General features: G+C 39.6%; 1 protein-coding gene across 1 annotated transcript; it reads left to right on the forward strand.

Moving 5' to 3' along the window:
* Positions 1–23: 23 nt before the first annotated feature.
* LOC123509693 (NOP protein chaperone 1-like) lies at positions 24–14,822 on the forward strand. The gene is made up of 4 exons (XM_045264178.1): positions 24–160; positions 8,062–8,138; positions 8,444–8,590; positions 13,714–14,822. The coding sequence occupies exons 1-4, from the start codon at positions 106–108 to the stop codon at positions 13,960–13,962; spliced, it is 528 nt and encodes a 175-aa protein (XP_045120113.1). The 5' UTR covers positions 24–105; the 3' UTR covers positions 13,963–14,822.
* Positions 14,823–15,260: the final 438 nt, after the last annotated feature.

Genomic DNA, 15,260 nt, shown 5'->3' on the forward strand with positions numbered 1-15,260 from the left:
TCGTCATTGCATGTGGAAAACTTTCTACAAATACATTGCCGAGTTTGTTGTTTGGGGTCGAGCTAGTAGGTACGTAGTAGGTATACAACAACCTGCACCTGCAGCATGGCGGCACCAGTCAACACCTCCTCCGAGCTGCTGGCTGTCACTGGTGATGGAAGTGAGTGATGCAATAGAGCTAATGTAGCGGTCTAGGACTCAAAAACAGCACAGTACGTGGTAGCGGGTAGCGGGCGGTACCGGTAAAGCATGGAGGTTGGTACGGTGTTACAGTTGGTAAAGTTTTGGTACTACCATAGTATAGACATCCCATCACTTACCTCTCAGTAGCACGGTTTGTGGGATGCCAGCAGTCGCCAGACTTTAGCCAGATATAAACTGTGGTATTACTGCAGAGTTTCACCACAATCAGCTACGTGTTTTTTACCCACCTCAAGAGATTGAGCTCCATTACGAGTAATTTGAACCCCTTATATACCAGGTGCAACCTTTTTGAATGGCGACACAGATTTTTTTAAATTTAAGCGTGTTTTGGTGATCAGCCGTGACACTAACTAACCTCCCGTATCAAACCCTGCCGCACACTGATGCTGTCATGCGCTCGCGGCGGCTCGGCGAGCTCCGTGACATACCATTGTCTGAGCATGCGCTTAATTGTTTACGCTTATTGGTTCTGTTCTTTGAAACTGAAGCGGCGGCCAATGAAAAAAAAAAAAGCATAATTATTTCCACCAATCACGACGGCTCCTGAGGTTAGGTTGGGTTAGGTTAGATTAGGTTTGGTTAGGTTTGGTTAGGTTAGATTAGGTTTGGTTAGGTTAGGTTAGATTAGGTTTAGTAGGTTAGATTAAGTTGGGTTAGGTTAGGTTAGATTAGGTTTAGTTAGGTTAGGTTGGGTTAGGTTAAGTTTGGTTAGGTTAAGTTAGGTTAGGTTCTTTTCTGGACGAAACTGATTTTTTCTGGTAGATTTCGGCTTGTTTTTAATGAATTTACCAGTTGTTTTTTTATGCAAATCATAATATGTTTTGGGGCTGTGAAAAAAAAAATTGGTTGATTTGTGCCAAAAACAAGTGGTATTTTAATTAAAAGCAAGCTGAAATCTACCAGAAAAAAATAGTTTCGTCCAGAAAGGGCAAGGTGGTGAAACTCTGTAAGTTTACCTAAACTGTTGCCAATCTAGCGAAAAAAAAAAGAAAAAAAACTCCAAACCTACTCTCTCTCTCTCTCTCTCTCTCTCTCTCTCTCTCTCTCTCTCTCTCTCTCTCTCTCTCTCTCTCTCTCTCTTTCTCTCTCTTATTAAAGCTGGCTGTAATCATGACTTCTAAATGCACAGCACAGCATCGTGAACATGATATTCTGTAGCCTAACAAAGGAGAATAATAAAACATCTCTGTATGCTATTAGGATGAGAGAGAGAGAGAGAGAGATTGTTCCCTACACACACACACACACACACACACACACACACACACACACACACACACACACACACACACACACACACACACACACACACACACAGGTGTTTGACAAAGTGCCACACGCAAGATTACTGTGGAAGTTAGAGAAGGGTGGCTTAAAAGGAAGCACATTGAGATGGATAGAAAATTATTTGAGGGGGAGAGAAATAAGGACGGTAGTTAAAGATATGAAGTCCAAGTGGAGAGCAGTAGAAAGCGGAGTGCCACAGGGGTCAGTATTGGCACCAGTACTTTTCCTCATTTATATTAACGACATGCCAGAAGGAGTGAACAGCTACATAAATTTGTTTGCGGATGATACGAAACTATGCAGAGTTATAAAGCAAAAGGAGGATTGTGAAATACTGCAAGAAGACCTAAATAAGATCTGGGAATGGAGTAAGAAGTGGGAAATGGAATTCAATGTGAACAAAAGCCATGTCATGGAAATGGGAAAGAGTGAAAGACGACCTGTGGGAATCTATAAGATGGGAGATGGAGTAGAACTGGAGAAAGTAAAAAAGGAAAAGGACTTAGGAGTGACGATGGAAGAAAACAATCAACCAGTAAGCCATATTGATAGAATTTTTAGAGAAACATATAATTTGCTGAGGAATATTGGAGTAGCATTTCACTACATGGACAAAGAAATGATGAAGAAATTGATAAATACTATAATAAGACCCAGATTGGAATATGCAGGAGTAGTGTGGACCCCTCATAAAAAGAAACACATAAGGAAATTGGAGAGGCTACAAAAAATGGCTACAAGAATGGTCCCAGAACTTGAAGGGATGACATATGAGGAGAGACTAAATTTAGGCTATGGATCTACCAACCTTGGAACAAAGAAGGGAGAGAGGAGACCTGATACAAGTCTATAAATTGATCAACGGAATGGACCAAGTGGATAATGAGAAACTGATCCTGAGAGAAGAATATGACACCAAGCACAAGATCGCATAGTAAAAAGCTGAGAAAGGAAGATGTCTGAGAGATATTAAAAATATAGTTTCCGCAGAGATGTATTGAGACGTGGAACAGTTTAGATGAAGAAGTAGTGTCTGCAACGAGTGTGCACACTTTTAAAGTAAGATTGGATAAGTGTAGATATGGAGACGGGCCACACGAGCATAAAGCCCAGGCCCTGTAAAACTACAACTAGGTAAATACAACTTGGTAAATACACACACACACACACACACACACACACACACACACACACACACACACACACACACACACACACACACACACACACACACACACACCGGTAGCTCAGTGGTTAGAGCGCTGGCTTCACAAGCCAGAGGATCGGGGTTCGATTCCCCGGCCGGGTGGAGATATTTCGGTGTGTCTCCTTTCACGTGTAGCCCCTGTTCACCTAGCAGTGAGTAGGTACGGGATATAAATCGAGGAGTTGTGACCTTATTGTCCTGGTGTGTGGTGTGTGCCTGTTCTCAGGCCTATCCGAAGATCGGAAATAATGAGCTCTGAGCTCGTTCCGTAGGGTTACGTCTGGCTGTCTCGTCAGAGACTGCAGCAGATCAAACAGTGAAACACACACACACACACACACACAAAGTCCTAATAGTGTAACAGATATATCGTTTCTGCTCATTTCCCGTGTCAGGCTACAGAATATAAAGATCAAGATGCTCTAAATAAGATATCGAAAGAAAGCGAGAGAGGTTGGGGAGAGTTCTTTTGCTAAATTGACAACAGAGTATATCTGGCTGAGGTCAGGTGACTGCTGGCATCCTGAAAGTTGAGAGGTAGGTTACAGGATGTCTATACTACAGTAATGCCAAAGTTTTAACCCTGGGCCACCTCAAGGACAGAGGAACAGACTCAAAGCCAACTTGCTGAGGCTAATAACATGTTTCAAGGAACTACACCACAAACAACTTCACTGTGCCCACAAGCATGGCACTCGCACTGAACACTCGGTGCCACAACCTTTGGCACCACCTAAGCCATTAGTTCCCAATTTTTTCCTGAGCGAGTACCTGCGTACCAACTGGTTCCAGAAAATTTCAATTTCAGCAAATATTAATCAATCACAAATAGAACACACAAATGAACTAACAAAGAACACTACTCATTTTAATGCAAGGTATGGAATTTTTTTTTTTTTTTTTTTTTTTACCTCCCTCCACCAGCTGATCGATGGCAGATTATCTTGAGTATATATGGCAGCATTTTTATTTATTTTATTTTATTTTTTATTTTTATTTTTTTTGAGAAATTAATTGCATATCTACCACCTGGAAGGCCCTTGCATACCATAGGTTCGGAACCACTGCCCTAAGCTTTTTTTTCTTATGCAGGAGGGGCGACTGGCCAAAGGCAACAAAAATAGGAAAAAAAAGGCCCGCTTGGTTGCCAGTTCCCTTAAAAGTCAAGAGAGTTAACTAAAATTCAGGGACAAATGTGTTGAGACCTCCCTCTTAAAAGAAGTCAAGTTGTAGGAAAATGGGAATACAGAAGCAGGCAGGGAGTTCCAGAGTTTACCAGTGAAAGGTATGAATGAATGAGAATACTGGTTAACTCTTGCATTAGAGAGTTGGACAGAATAGGGATGAGAGGAAGAAGAAAGCCTTGTGCAGCGAGGCCACAGGAGGAGGGGAGGCATGCAGCTCGCAAGATCAGTAGAGCAGTTAGCATGAAAATAGCGATAAAAGATAGAAAGAGATGCAACATTTTGGTGGTTAGAAAAAAGGCTGAAGATAGTCAGTCAGAGGAGGGGAGTTGATGAGACAAAAAGCTTTTGATTCCAGCCTACCTAATATGAAGAGTAGGTAGCCTACTCCATGCAAGGATGGATAAGGCCCTTGTACAGAGTTAGCAGTTGGTGGTGCCGCAGAAAGCTTTACTTCATAGAACCTATTTTAGCAAGAGATGAGATGTGAAGTTTCCAGTTAAGATTATGAGTAAAGAACAGGCCAAGAATATCATTGTGGAAGAAGTTGAGTGGCATTTAAGAAGAGGGGATAGTTGTCTGGAAGCTTATGTTGAGTTGATAGATGGAGGAATTGAGTTTTGTTGCACTGAACACAACTAGATTTTCTCTTCCTCAATCAGAAATATTAGAGAGATCAGAAGTCAGGCATTCTGTGGCATCCCTGCACAATCTGATGACTTCCTGAAGGGTTGGTTGTCTCTGAAAGGATGTGGAAAGATGTAGGGTGGTATCATCAGTATAGGAATGGATAGGGCAAGAAGTTTGGTTGAGAAGATCATTAATGAATAATGGAAAGAGAGTGGTTGCCAGAACAGAACCCTGAGGAACACCACTGTTAATAAATTTAGAAGAACAGTTGCCAACTACCATGGCTGCAATAGAATGGTCAGAAAGGAAACTTGAAATAAAATTGCAGAGAAGGATAGAAACCGTAGGAGGGCAGTTTTGAAATCAAAGCTTTGTGCCAGACTCTATCAAAAACTTTTAATATGTTTTAACATGACAGCAAAAGTTTCACTGAAATCTCTAAAAGAAGATGACCAAGACTCAGTAAGGAATACCAGAAGATCACCAGTAGAGCGATCTTGACGGAAGCCATACTGGCGATCAGATAGAAGATTGTGAAGTGACAGATGTTTAAGAATCTTCCTATTCAGGATATATTAAAACACTTTAGACAAGCAAGATATTAAAGCTATAGGACGGTAGTTTGAGGGATTAGAACGGTCACCCTTTTTAGGAACAGGCTGAATGTAGGCAAACTTCCAGCAAGAAGGAAAGGTAGAAGTCGATAGACAAAGTTGAAAGAGTTTGGCCAGGCAAGGTGCAAGCACGGAAGCACAGTTTTTGAGAACAATAGGAGGGACCCCATCAGGACCATAAGCCTTCCGAGGGTTTAGGCCAGTGAGGGCATGGAAAACATCATTACGAAGAATTTTAATTGTAGACATGAAATAGTCAGAGGGAGGAGGAGAGGAAGGGACAAGCCCAGAATCATCCAAGGTGGAGTTGTGAGCAAAGGTTTGAGAGAAGAGTTCAGCTTTAGAGACAGAAGAGATGGCAGTGGTGCCATCAGGATGAAATAAAGGAGGAAAGATGAAGAAGTGAAGTTATTGGAGATGTTTTTGGCTAGATGCCAGAAGTCTCAAGGGAGTTTGAGTTTGAAAGATTTTGACATTTTCTATTTATGAAGGAGTGTTTGGCAAGTTGAAGAACAGACTTGGCATGATTCTGGGCAGAAATATAAAGTGCATGAGATTCAGGAGATGGAAGGCTCAAGTACCTTTTGTGGGCAACCTCTCTATCATGTATAGCATGAGAACAGGCTGAGTTAAACCAAGGTTTAGAAGGTTTAGGTTGAGAAAAGAATGAGGAATGTACGCCTCCATGCCAGACACTATCACCTCTGTTATGCGTTCAGCACAAAGAGATGGGTCTCTGACACAGAAGCAGTAATCATTCCAGGGAAAATCAGCATAATACCTCCTCAGGTCCCCCAACTGGCAGAGGCAAAATGCCAGAGGCACCTTTGCTTTGGGGGATCCTGTGGAGGGATTGGAGAAATAGGACAAGATACAGAAATGAGATTGTGATCGGAGGAGCCCAACGGAGATGAAATGGTGAAAGCATAAGGAGAAGGAAGAGATCAAGAATGTTGGGCGTGTCTCCAAGACGGTCAGGAATACGAGTAGGGTGTTGCACCAGTTGCTCTAGGTCATGGAGGATAGCAAAGTTGAAGGCTAGTTCACCAGGATGGTCAGTGAAGGAGAGGAAAGCCAAAGCTGGTGGTGAACATTGAAATCTCCAAGAATGGAAATCTCTGCGAAAGGGTAGGTGCTCCACTTTGGAAGTTAAATAGTCAAAGAATTTACTATAGTCAGAATAGTTAGGGGAGAGATAGTCAGTACAGATGAATTTAGTTAGAGTGACTGTTGAGTCAAAGCCAGATGATGAAAAATTCGGAAGATTCAAGAGCATGGGCACAAGACCAAGTTAAGTTGTTGTGTACAAAGATGCAACATCAAGCTTTGGAATGAAAATAAGAATAGAGAAAGCAGGAGGGAACAGAGAAGGAGTTACTGTCAGTTGCCTCAGACAGCTTTGTTTTGGTGAAGAAAAGATGAGGTTTAGTAGAGGAGAGCTGGTGTTCTACAGATTGAAAATTACATCTAAGACTGCAAATGTTGCAGAAGTTAATGTAGAAAACGTTGAGGGAGATGTCAAGGCATTTGTGGTCGTCACTGAGAGAGGCATTCGACCTGGGGACATTTTTGGTCCTCTCCAGAAGAGGACTCCGAGGCATGGGTTGGAGTAACCATTTTGCTTTTAAATTTTGATTTTCAGGTGAAGGGTGTATGTGTGGTAAGTGCATGTAGTTTTGTGTGAAGAAGGAGAGTTGTCTTTAGAGGGTAGGCTGTGACTGCCCCCTTGATTTGTTAGACACAAAGGGAAACGTTCAGTGAGATCACAACTAGCTTTAATGGAAGGTTCACAGCACCCCCTGAACTAGTGCTATTAGATCTCTCTGGGAATAAGTTATTGTTTTCAGCTGAGATTGTTGCACGTGTGAGTCATCACCTTTTAAAAGGCTGTTGCATAATACCATGGGCAATACTTTATATATATGGAGACTGTTTTGAGTAAGATATCTATACAATTGTTATATTACAAACACCACCAAAGGTGGTGAGCGTGGGATTGGGCAGACATCCATTCGTAGGTTCAAATTCCACAACGTACCGCTTTTAAGCTATGCCATTTGTCTATTGGTTTAAAGTTAACTACATGTCATCATGATAGCCAGGTTCTAGGTGGTTACACCAAAGATGCATCTGGGTGGTGATATGGGCCCTAATATGGGTACCATTATAAATAAAATTGCCTGCGCCACTAATGGGCAGAAGCTTAACAGCGCTTTTAACATATACTCTACAAGTATGCCTACAGTTGCTATAGGCCATAACATTAAAAAAAAATATAAATAAAAAAAAAAAAAAGTTCCATTCATCTTACAATATATTTAGATATGGTTCTGGAGCCCTTTTATTTGAGTAGTATGTATCTGCAAGCTGGTCTAGTGTTGTCCAAGAGGAGTTAACCAGCTAATAAATAATAATACCAAGTAAGGGTGGGCTTCAGTATTTCACAATGCTATTGTGCACTTGACAGATGACGTGGAGGCTAGCTGGCCACTGCCTGTCTTAACTGTGGCGCCGGTAAAGTTCAGCAACTTCGATAAAAAAATAAATAGATAAAAAAAGATTGTGTGTTTCTCCTTAAATGTCTGAAGGAACAGACAATGAACAGAGTGCTGTTTGAAGTACTCACTCCTCCACCCTGGCCACTTTATCCACTGCTGATTTGCCTGAGCTCCCACCACACCTGCTTCATGTTTTGAGTGTGGCCACTAGGATTGTTTGTATACACAAAATATTCTTTGTGGTTAATCATGTACTATGTGTTACCTTCATTGCACAGTTTGTTATACACACACCACAAGTCACTACAAATTATTCTCTAAGGCCAGATGTATTGTTTGATAGTGGGTACCAGCATCCCATATTGGACACTGTCCAAACAGCCTTGAGCACCACCACCACCACTGAGACTGATTGATATGTGTCTTGTGCTTTGCAGGCTCCAGAAGTGTGGTGGAGAACCTTTTGAGGCAACCCAGCAGCAGACCACAGACGGAAAAACCAAAGACCTTTAAGGTGGGTTGTTACTGCTGCTGTGAACAATTATAATGATGGCAGTCATGATGGTAAAAACAAATTAGGTGATATTTGTTATATGTGTGTTCTTCACTTCAATCCATTCACCAGTATGCTTTGTGGCTCTTTACTCATACCCTATAGGAAGAGTTCTTGCATAAACCTAAAGACCAAAGCCAGAAAAGAAAGGATTTTCTAAAGTACATGTATATTATTACAAGAAGTGAACATCATATGTTAGTATCAGAAATGGTTTACTTAACAAAGTGAAATAAACTAGACACAATAGGATGTCACCTCCACAGGTAGCAAGGAGTCCACTGCTTGACCAGCTGCAAGCTTTCTTACCGGAGTTCCAGCGGTCCACTGATCAGCTCTTGACACAGCCACAGCAGCAGCTGAATGACCTCAACATTGAAAACACTAAGGAAGATGACAAAGTGATAGAGATGGTGAGCTCCAGATTTGTGTTAGTGGTATGTGGGAGGATAATAAATGAACTCGCTTTGTTAAAATAAAAGAACTTGATTTACCTTTTAAAGTTTAACTGGTAAATTTTTATGCTGCCCTTTCAATATTCTTAGTATCTATTGTATAACAAAGTATGAATTGATTTTATCAACATAGAATAATGACACTGTATCTAGATGCAGGATAAAATATTTTAACAATTCATAGTTTTCCCCCTTTTCTAATGATTTAATAAATAGGAACAATATATATATATATATATATATATATATATATATATATATATATATATATATATATATATATATATATATATATATATATATATATATATATATATATATATATATATATATATATATATATATATATATATACTGTGTATATACAGGCAACCCCCGTTTAATGAAGGTTCACACAACGAAATTTCGCTACAACGAATGTTTCATTTTACTACCATCTGCTCATTTAACGAATACGAAACTCGCTTTAACGAAGTTTTATCCAGGTAATTTTTTCCAAGTTTGAAAGCCCCGCCGTATCACGCATATCGACAAGCTTTTGAATACACTAGCAGCCGCAAATACTAAGGCCTGCCTCAGTAGAAATCCTGGGACACCTGTAGAATCAAGATCAAGATCAAGATCAAGCCTCTCGTGGACAACACACGCACCACTCACTCTCATAACAGTGTCAGCAGCAGCTCGTCTTCACTCGCTCAACTTACCACCAAAACTCCTTGCAATGTGGCCTAGCATTCCTAAGAAGACCAGGAAGTCTCTTACTCTTGAAGTGAAGCCAGATATTATTCACAGACACTAGAGAGGCGAGAAAACTATAGCATTGCTGGCCACCATCTTGACTCCATCTACTGTCTCTACTATTTTCAAGTCAGCAGACTATTAAGAAGGCTGGTGAGACTGTATCTTCTTTGCAAGCTAAAAGAACCACCTGAACTTGTGACTCTACAATGGATAAATTGGAAAGCCTTGTGGAAATGTGGTACATGAGTTTTGTATGCGGTACAATGATGCGCCCTTTGTTTACATTCCACAGGTTACCGGTTAGTATCTTTGCCGTTTCACTCTCCCTCCCTTCGTAAATTTAAGATCATCAACATTATAAAGCTACGTACATACATACATTAGTGTACATTATAATGACTTGAATTAAATTTAACTGCCTAAATGTTAAACTTCATAATTTTTACTTTCATTAAACCTTTCACCGTACTATGATGCACTATCGCTTTGCTTACTCTCAGTGGAAGTTCAAATCAGGGGTTAAACTTGTTATAATCGGTTCGTTTAACGAAGTTTCGCTTAACAAAGTGTTTTTTAGGAATGTAACCCCTTCGTTAAAGAGGGTTGCCTGTATATATATATATATATATATATATATATATATATATATATATATATATATATATATATATATATATATATATATATATATATATATATACATACATACATACATACATACATACATACATACATACACACACACACACACACACACACACACACACACACACACACACACACACACACACACACACACACACACACACACACCTAACCCTCCGTTATCACGCGAAATTGGTGCCTAAAAAAATGCGCGATAGCGGAAAATGCAATAACAGAAGTGAAGAATAAATAGGAAATAAATAAATAGGTGCCTCAACCCAAAAATTTTCCTTAAAAACCAGCTCTGAGACTGAGGGATGGTGGTGGTGGTGGTGGTGAGCAGTGACCAAAACCAATCAGCTCCCTTATTCAAATCACGGGACTTGAATACACAGCGATGATTGGCTGCTGGCTCCTCCTCCTCCTCATGATCATCATCGTTCTCCCCCTCCACCTCTTCCTCCTCCTTCCCCATCTAAACATTCGTCGGTGTGTGGTTGGGATATGGGTTGTACTACTACTACTACTAATACTACTACTACTAATAATAATACTAATACGGGTGCGCGATATCGACTTTCCAGATGCACTAAAACTGAATTTTGCAGTTTTTCATAAGTGCACGATAACACGTAAACACGATAACGGAAGGGCGCGATAACAGAGGGTTAGGTGTGTGTGTGTGTATATATATATATATATATATATATATATATATATATATATATATATATATATATATATATATATATATATATATATATATATATATATATATATATATATATATATATATATATATATATATATATATATATATATATATGTTGCTCCATGGGAGAACAATCCAAGTACCATCACCACCGAAAACATGTATTCCTGCACAAATGGGAGCTCAAGGCATCTGCTTCCATCATATATGCAACATTTAATCAAAGTTTAGACCGTATTGTCATAGAGAGAGAAGGATCTAAGAAACATCTAGTGGAAGAGGATGCCTTGAGCTCCCACACTCATTTATATACAGGCAACCCCCGCTTAAAGAAGGTTCACACAATGAAATTTCGCTACAACGAAGGTTTCATTTTACTACCATCTGCTCCTTTAACGAACACCAAACTCGCTTTAATGAAGTTTTATCCAGGTAATTTTTTCCAAGTTTGAAAGCATTGCCGTATCATGCAAGCCGACAGGCTTTTGAATACACCAGCGCCTCTCGTGGACAATACGCGCACCACACACTCCCCCTGTTCAAAACAATAACAGCGTCACCAGCAGCTCATCTTCCTTCGCTCAACTTACCACCAAAACGCCCTGCAATGTTGCCTAGCGTTGCTAAGAAGACCAGGAAGTCTCTTACTCTTGAAGTGAAGCTGGATATTATTCACAGACACGAGAAATGCGAGAAAATTAATAGCATTGCTCGCCACCATCTTGACTCCATCTACTGTCTCTACTATTTTCAAGTCGGCAAACTATTAAGAAGGCTGGTGAGACTGTATCTTCCTTGCAAGCTAAAAGAACCAAAGCCTTGTGGAAATGTGGTAGATAAGTTTTGTATGTGATACAGTGATGCGCCCTTTGTTTACATTCAACAGGTTGCCGGTTAGTGTCTTTTCCACTCCACTCTCCCTCCCTTCATAAATTTAAGATCATCAACATTATAAAGTCACGTACATACATACATTAGTGTACATTATAATGACTTAAATTAAACTGCTTAAATGTTTAATTTCATAATTTTTACTTTCATTAAACCTTTCACTGTACACTCAACCCTCGATTTGCCGGACCTCCATTTGCCGGATTTCGGATTTGCCGGACAAGAGTCTGTGGGAAAAATAAAAAAAAAAAAAAAAAAAAAAGTCCGGGACAAGTCGATTTCAAACTACCGCGCCAGACAAAGTTCGCAAATCGGGCACTATAGATGGCAGCGCGGGCGGACATACACGTCTAGTACTGGACTGTAAACAAGTCTGCCGCACACGAGTGTTGTCCTTACGTGTCGGCGGCATTGGCATGTGTTACGGCCCCACGTGGTGAGATGATGATGATGATGATGGTCGTCGGAGGTTTTGCCTTTGCCTCGGCACCTCCTGTTACTTCTATTCTTCCTGATCCTGCCTTTCTTTTATTTTTCTTTCTCTTGTCTTCCACATCTGGTGCAAAGTCTCTTTCTTCTCCCTCAGTTTTGTTTTTCTGAACAAAAAACGTCTGATTTATTTTCCAACTTCCTGGTACAGCTGGTGCAGGTGCCGAAATGCCGTTAAAGACAACACTATGTTCCCACCGGAAATTTTTGCCGTTAAACACGGGATTCCGGTAAATCGCGTGCCGTTAAAGCGGGGTTCAACCTGTATAGGGTAAAGTCCGGCAAGGGGGTAGACCCCCGGACATTTTCCATTGCCGGACATTTGCCATTCCCGGACAAGCCTTCCCCCCTTTTAGTCCGGCAAATCGAGGGTTGAGTGTACTATGATGCACTCTCGCTTTGTTTACTCTCAATGGAAGTTCAAGTCAGGGGTTAAACTTGTTATAATCGGTTCGCTTAACGAAGTTTCGCTTAATGAAGGGTTTTTAGGAACGTAATCCCTTCGTTATGCAGGGTTTGCCTGTTTATATATATATATATATATATATATATATATATATATATATATATATATATATATATATGTGTGTGTGTGTGTGTGTGTGTGTATTTTTTTTTTTTTTTTTTTTTTTTTTTTCTAGAGTGCCTGTAGGTATACTTGAAGGGTATGGGAAGCACTGTTCAGCTTCCACCCATTAGTGGTATAGGCAATTTTATTTATAGTGGTACCCATATTAGGGCCCATGTAACAATCCAAGCACATCTTTGTTGTAACCACCTAGAACCTGGGTATCATGGTGACATGTAGGTAACTTTAAACCACTCGACAAATGACAAAGTTTCAAGGCGGTATGTGGTGGGATTTGAACCTACGCATGGGCGTCTGCCTGATCCCATACTCACTACCTTACCCACTACACCACCGCCTCCTCTGACATATATTACTGTTATTTATCATCTTTGATTTTGCCTTACAAAATAAAACAACTTAGTCTTAATCTTTTGTAAAAAAAAAGAATCTCTGCACTTAAGTTTCATACTACTGAGCTGTAGTATTATAACATTGTTAGGAAATTCCATCATATTTCTTCTCAGAATGCTTCATATAATCAGTAGTAAGAATTCCACAAGAAACAGGTCACATGTGATACTGAAGCTGACAAAATTCAATTCAAGCAATCTTGTATAGGATATTTTGTTAATTTATTTTTTTTAATGTCTACAGTGTTCTCCTAAGTTTTTTTCTTTAGTTTGTACCTGTACAAGTGGCATTCTGCCTATTATTTAATAAATGTTCACTGTTTTTGTTATGAGTATCGTCCAGTCACTTCCATTTATCCATGAATGATGAATGCAGTGTCTCTTCAACTATAATGCTGATTCTACAAAAATATTCATGGACTTGCATGTTAGTATAAAAACAAGTAGGATCTTGTGAATGGTGCATGGTAATTGGATAATTTTGGCATCCCTTTACAGAGAGAGACACACTTGACTTGAGAAGGATAAGTTTGGGGAGACAAATATGCTTGGATTGTCTCATGTCTGAATTTTGAAACTGAATCTGTATCATTATTACACTTCTGTGTTTTTTGCACATCAGAACCTGCTAGTGGGGCAGCAAGAATCAAATGACAGTGAAGATGAGGAACACGGCGAGGCTTCATCAGGGGAGGATTCCACTGACAGTGACTCAGAGGATAACATGCTGCATCCAAAGAATCTGCAGCTTCCCAGCACCACCCGAAACCACCAGCAAAACCTCATACAAGTGTTATCTGAATGCGCAGAGGAGGAGGAACGCTCTGATGGTGAAATGACAGTGGCATCCTCAAGCTCAGGGGAGCGGTGAGTCCCAGCCACACCACATTTCCTCCACTACAGGGCTTATTGTGTTCATATGCACCTAAAGTACATTATTTACATGTACACTAGTTGCTCCACAGAAAGTTGTGAAAAGAAAAGGAGTTCAGAAGGAATACCGAAAAGTGTAAGTACCTTAAAAGACATACTATGTGTAATTAAAAACTTTCTTCGTTGTCCTCCCCATAGAGGAATAAATGAGACAAATAATGAGTCAACAAAATAATATGGATAGTCCTGAATAACTGTGTTTAATCTAAAATGTGAGATAATTATGAGTATATGGAACAAAGCGTGAGCTGTTGGATAAAGTGATGATTACTGTTGTTTGTCTTTGTGTCATTTGTTTCATTGCATTGAATCATGCAAACTACAGTAGAAAGTAATGATTCTAGAATGAAGGATGTAGTTGTAAAGGGAAGAGGTGTGAATGAGATGATATAATGGAGAGAAAAGTTAGAATATGAAAAAAATAAATTAAAAAAAAAAAAAAAAAAAAATATATATATATATATATATATATATATATATATATATATATATATATATATATATATATATATATATATATATATATATATATATATATATATATATATATATATATATATATGTATACACATATAAGAGGAGAAGCAAGGAGATAGCAGTGCATGTTATGGATGAAGAGCTGTAGTAGTGTTGCTCATTGGAGCTGTTGAGTTGCAGACCAGCCAAAACCTTCAAGTGGATGGCTTATACCAGAATATGTAAATGACAAATGTGTCAAAGTAAAAAGTCTTTATGTGTTATTTTCAAAATGTTTTTAACTAAATCCTAAAAATTTAATTAAAAGTAAACATCTTTCAATTTGCAATCATTAACCAGCAAAATGTCAACTGCATTTGTTTTATGTACACTTAACCCTCGGCTATTGCGCCCAATTGGGGCCGAAATAGCCACACCATAGCCGAAAATGCAATAGCTGAATTGATCTTGGCGTGAAGGCGGTTTTGGCCAATGAGCGCTCAGATATCCCATGATGTCATGGCTGTGCGCGCAATAGCAGGCATCTGAGGTCGCGATAATGAAATCTTAACAGCTTTTCATGGGTGCGCGATAGCAATAAAACACGATAGCCGAAGTCGCGATAGCCGAGTGTTGACTGTATGTAGTTTCTCTGGCTAAAGGTGGGTTCACACGTGCCAATTTGAAACTGAAATTTTACATAGGTAGAGTTTCCGACTCATCCCTTCTAGTCATAAATTGTCACAAATAGCAACTGGAAAGTATCAACTAGCTGGCATC

Source organism: Portunus trituberculatus, chromosome 27 (assembly GCF_017591435.1).
Source record: "Portunus trituberculatus isolate SZX2019 chromosome 27, ASM1759143v1, whole genome shotgun sequence".
Classification (NCBI taxonomy): Eukaryota; Metazoa; Arthropoda; class Malacostraca; order Decapoda; family Portunidae; genus Portunus; species Portunus trituberculatus.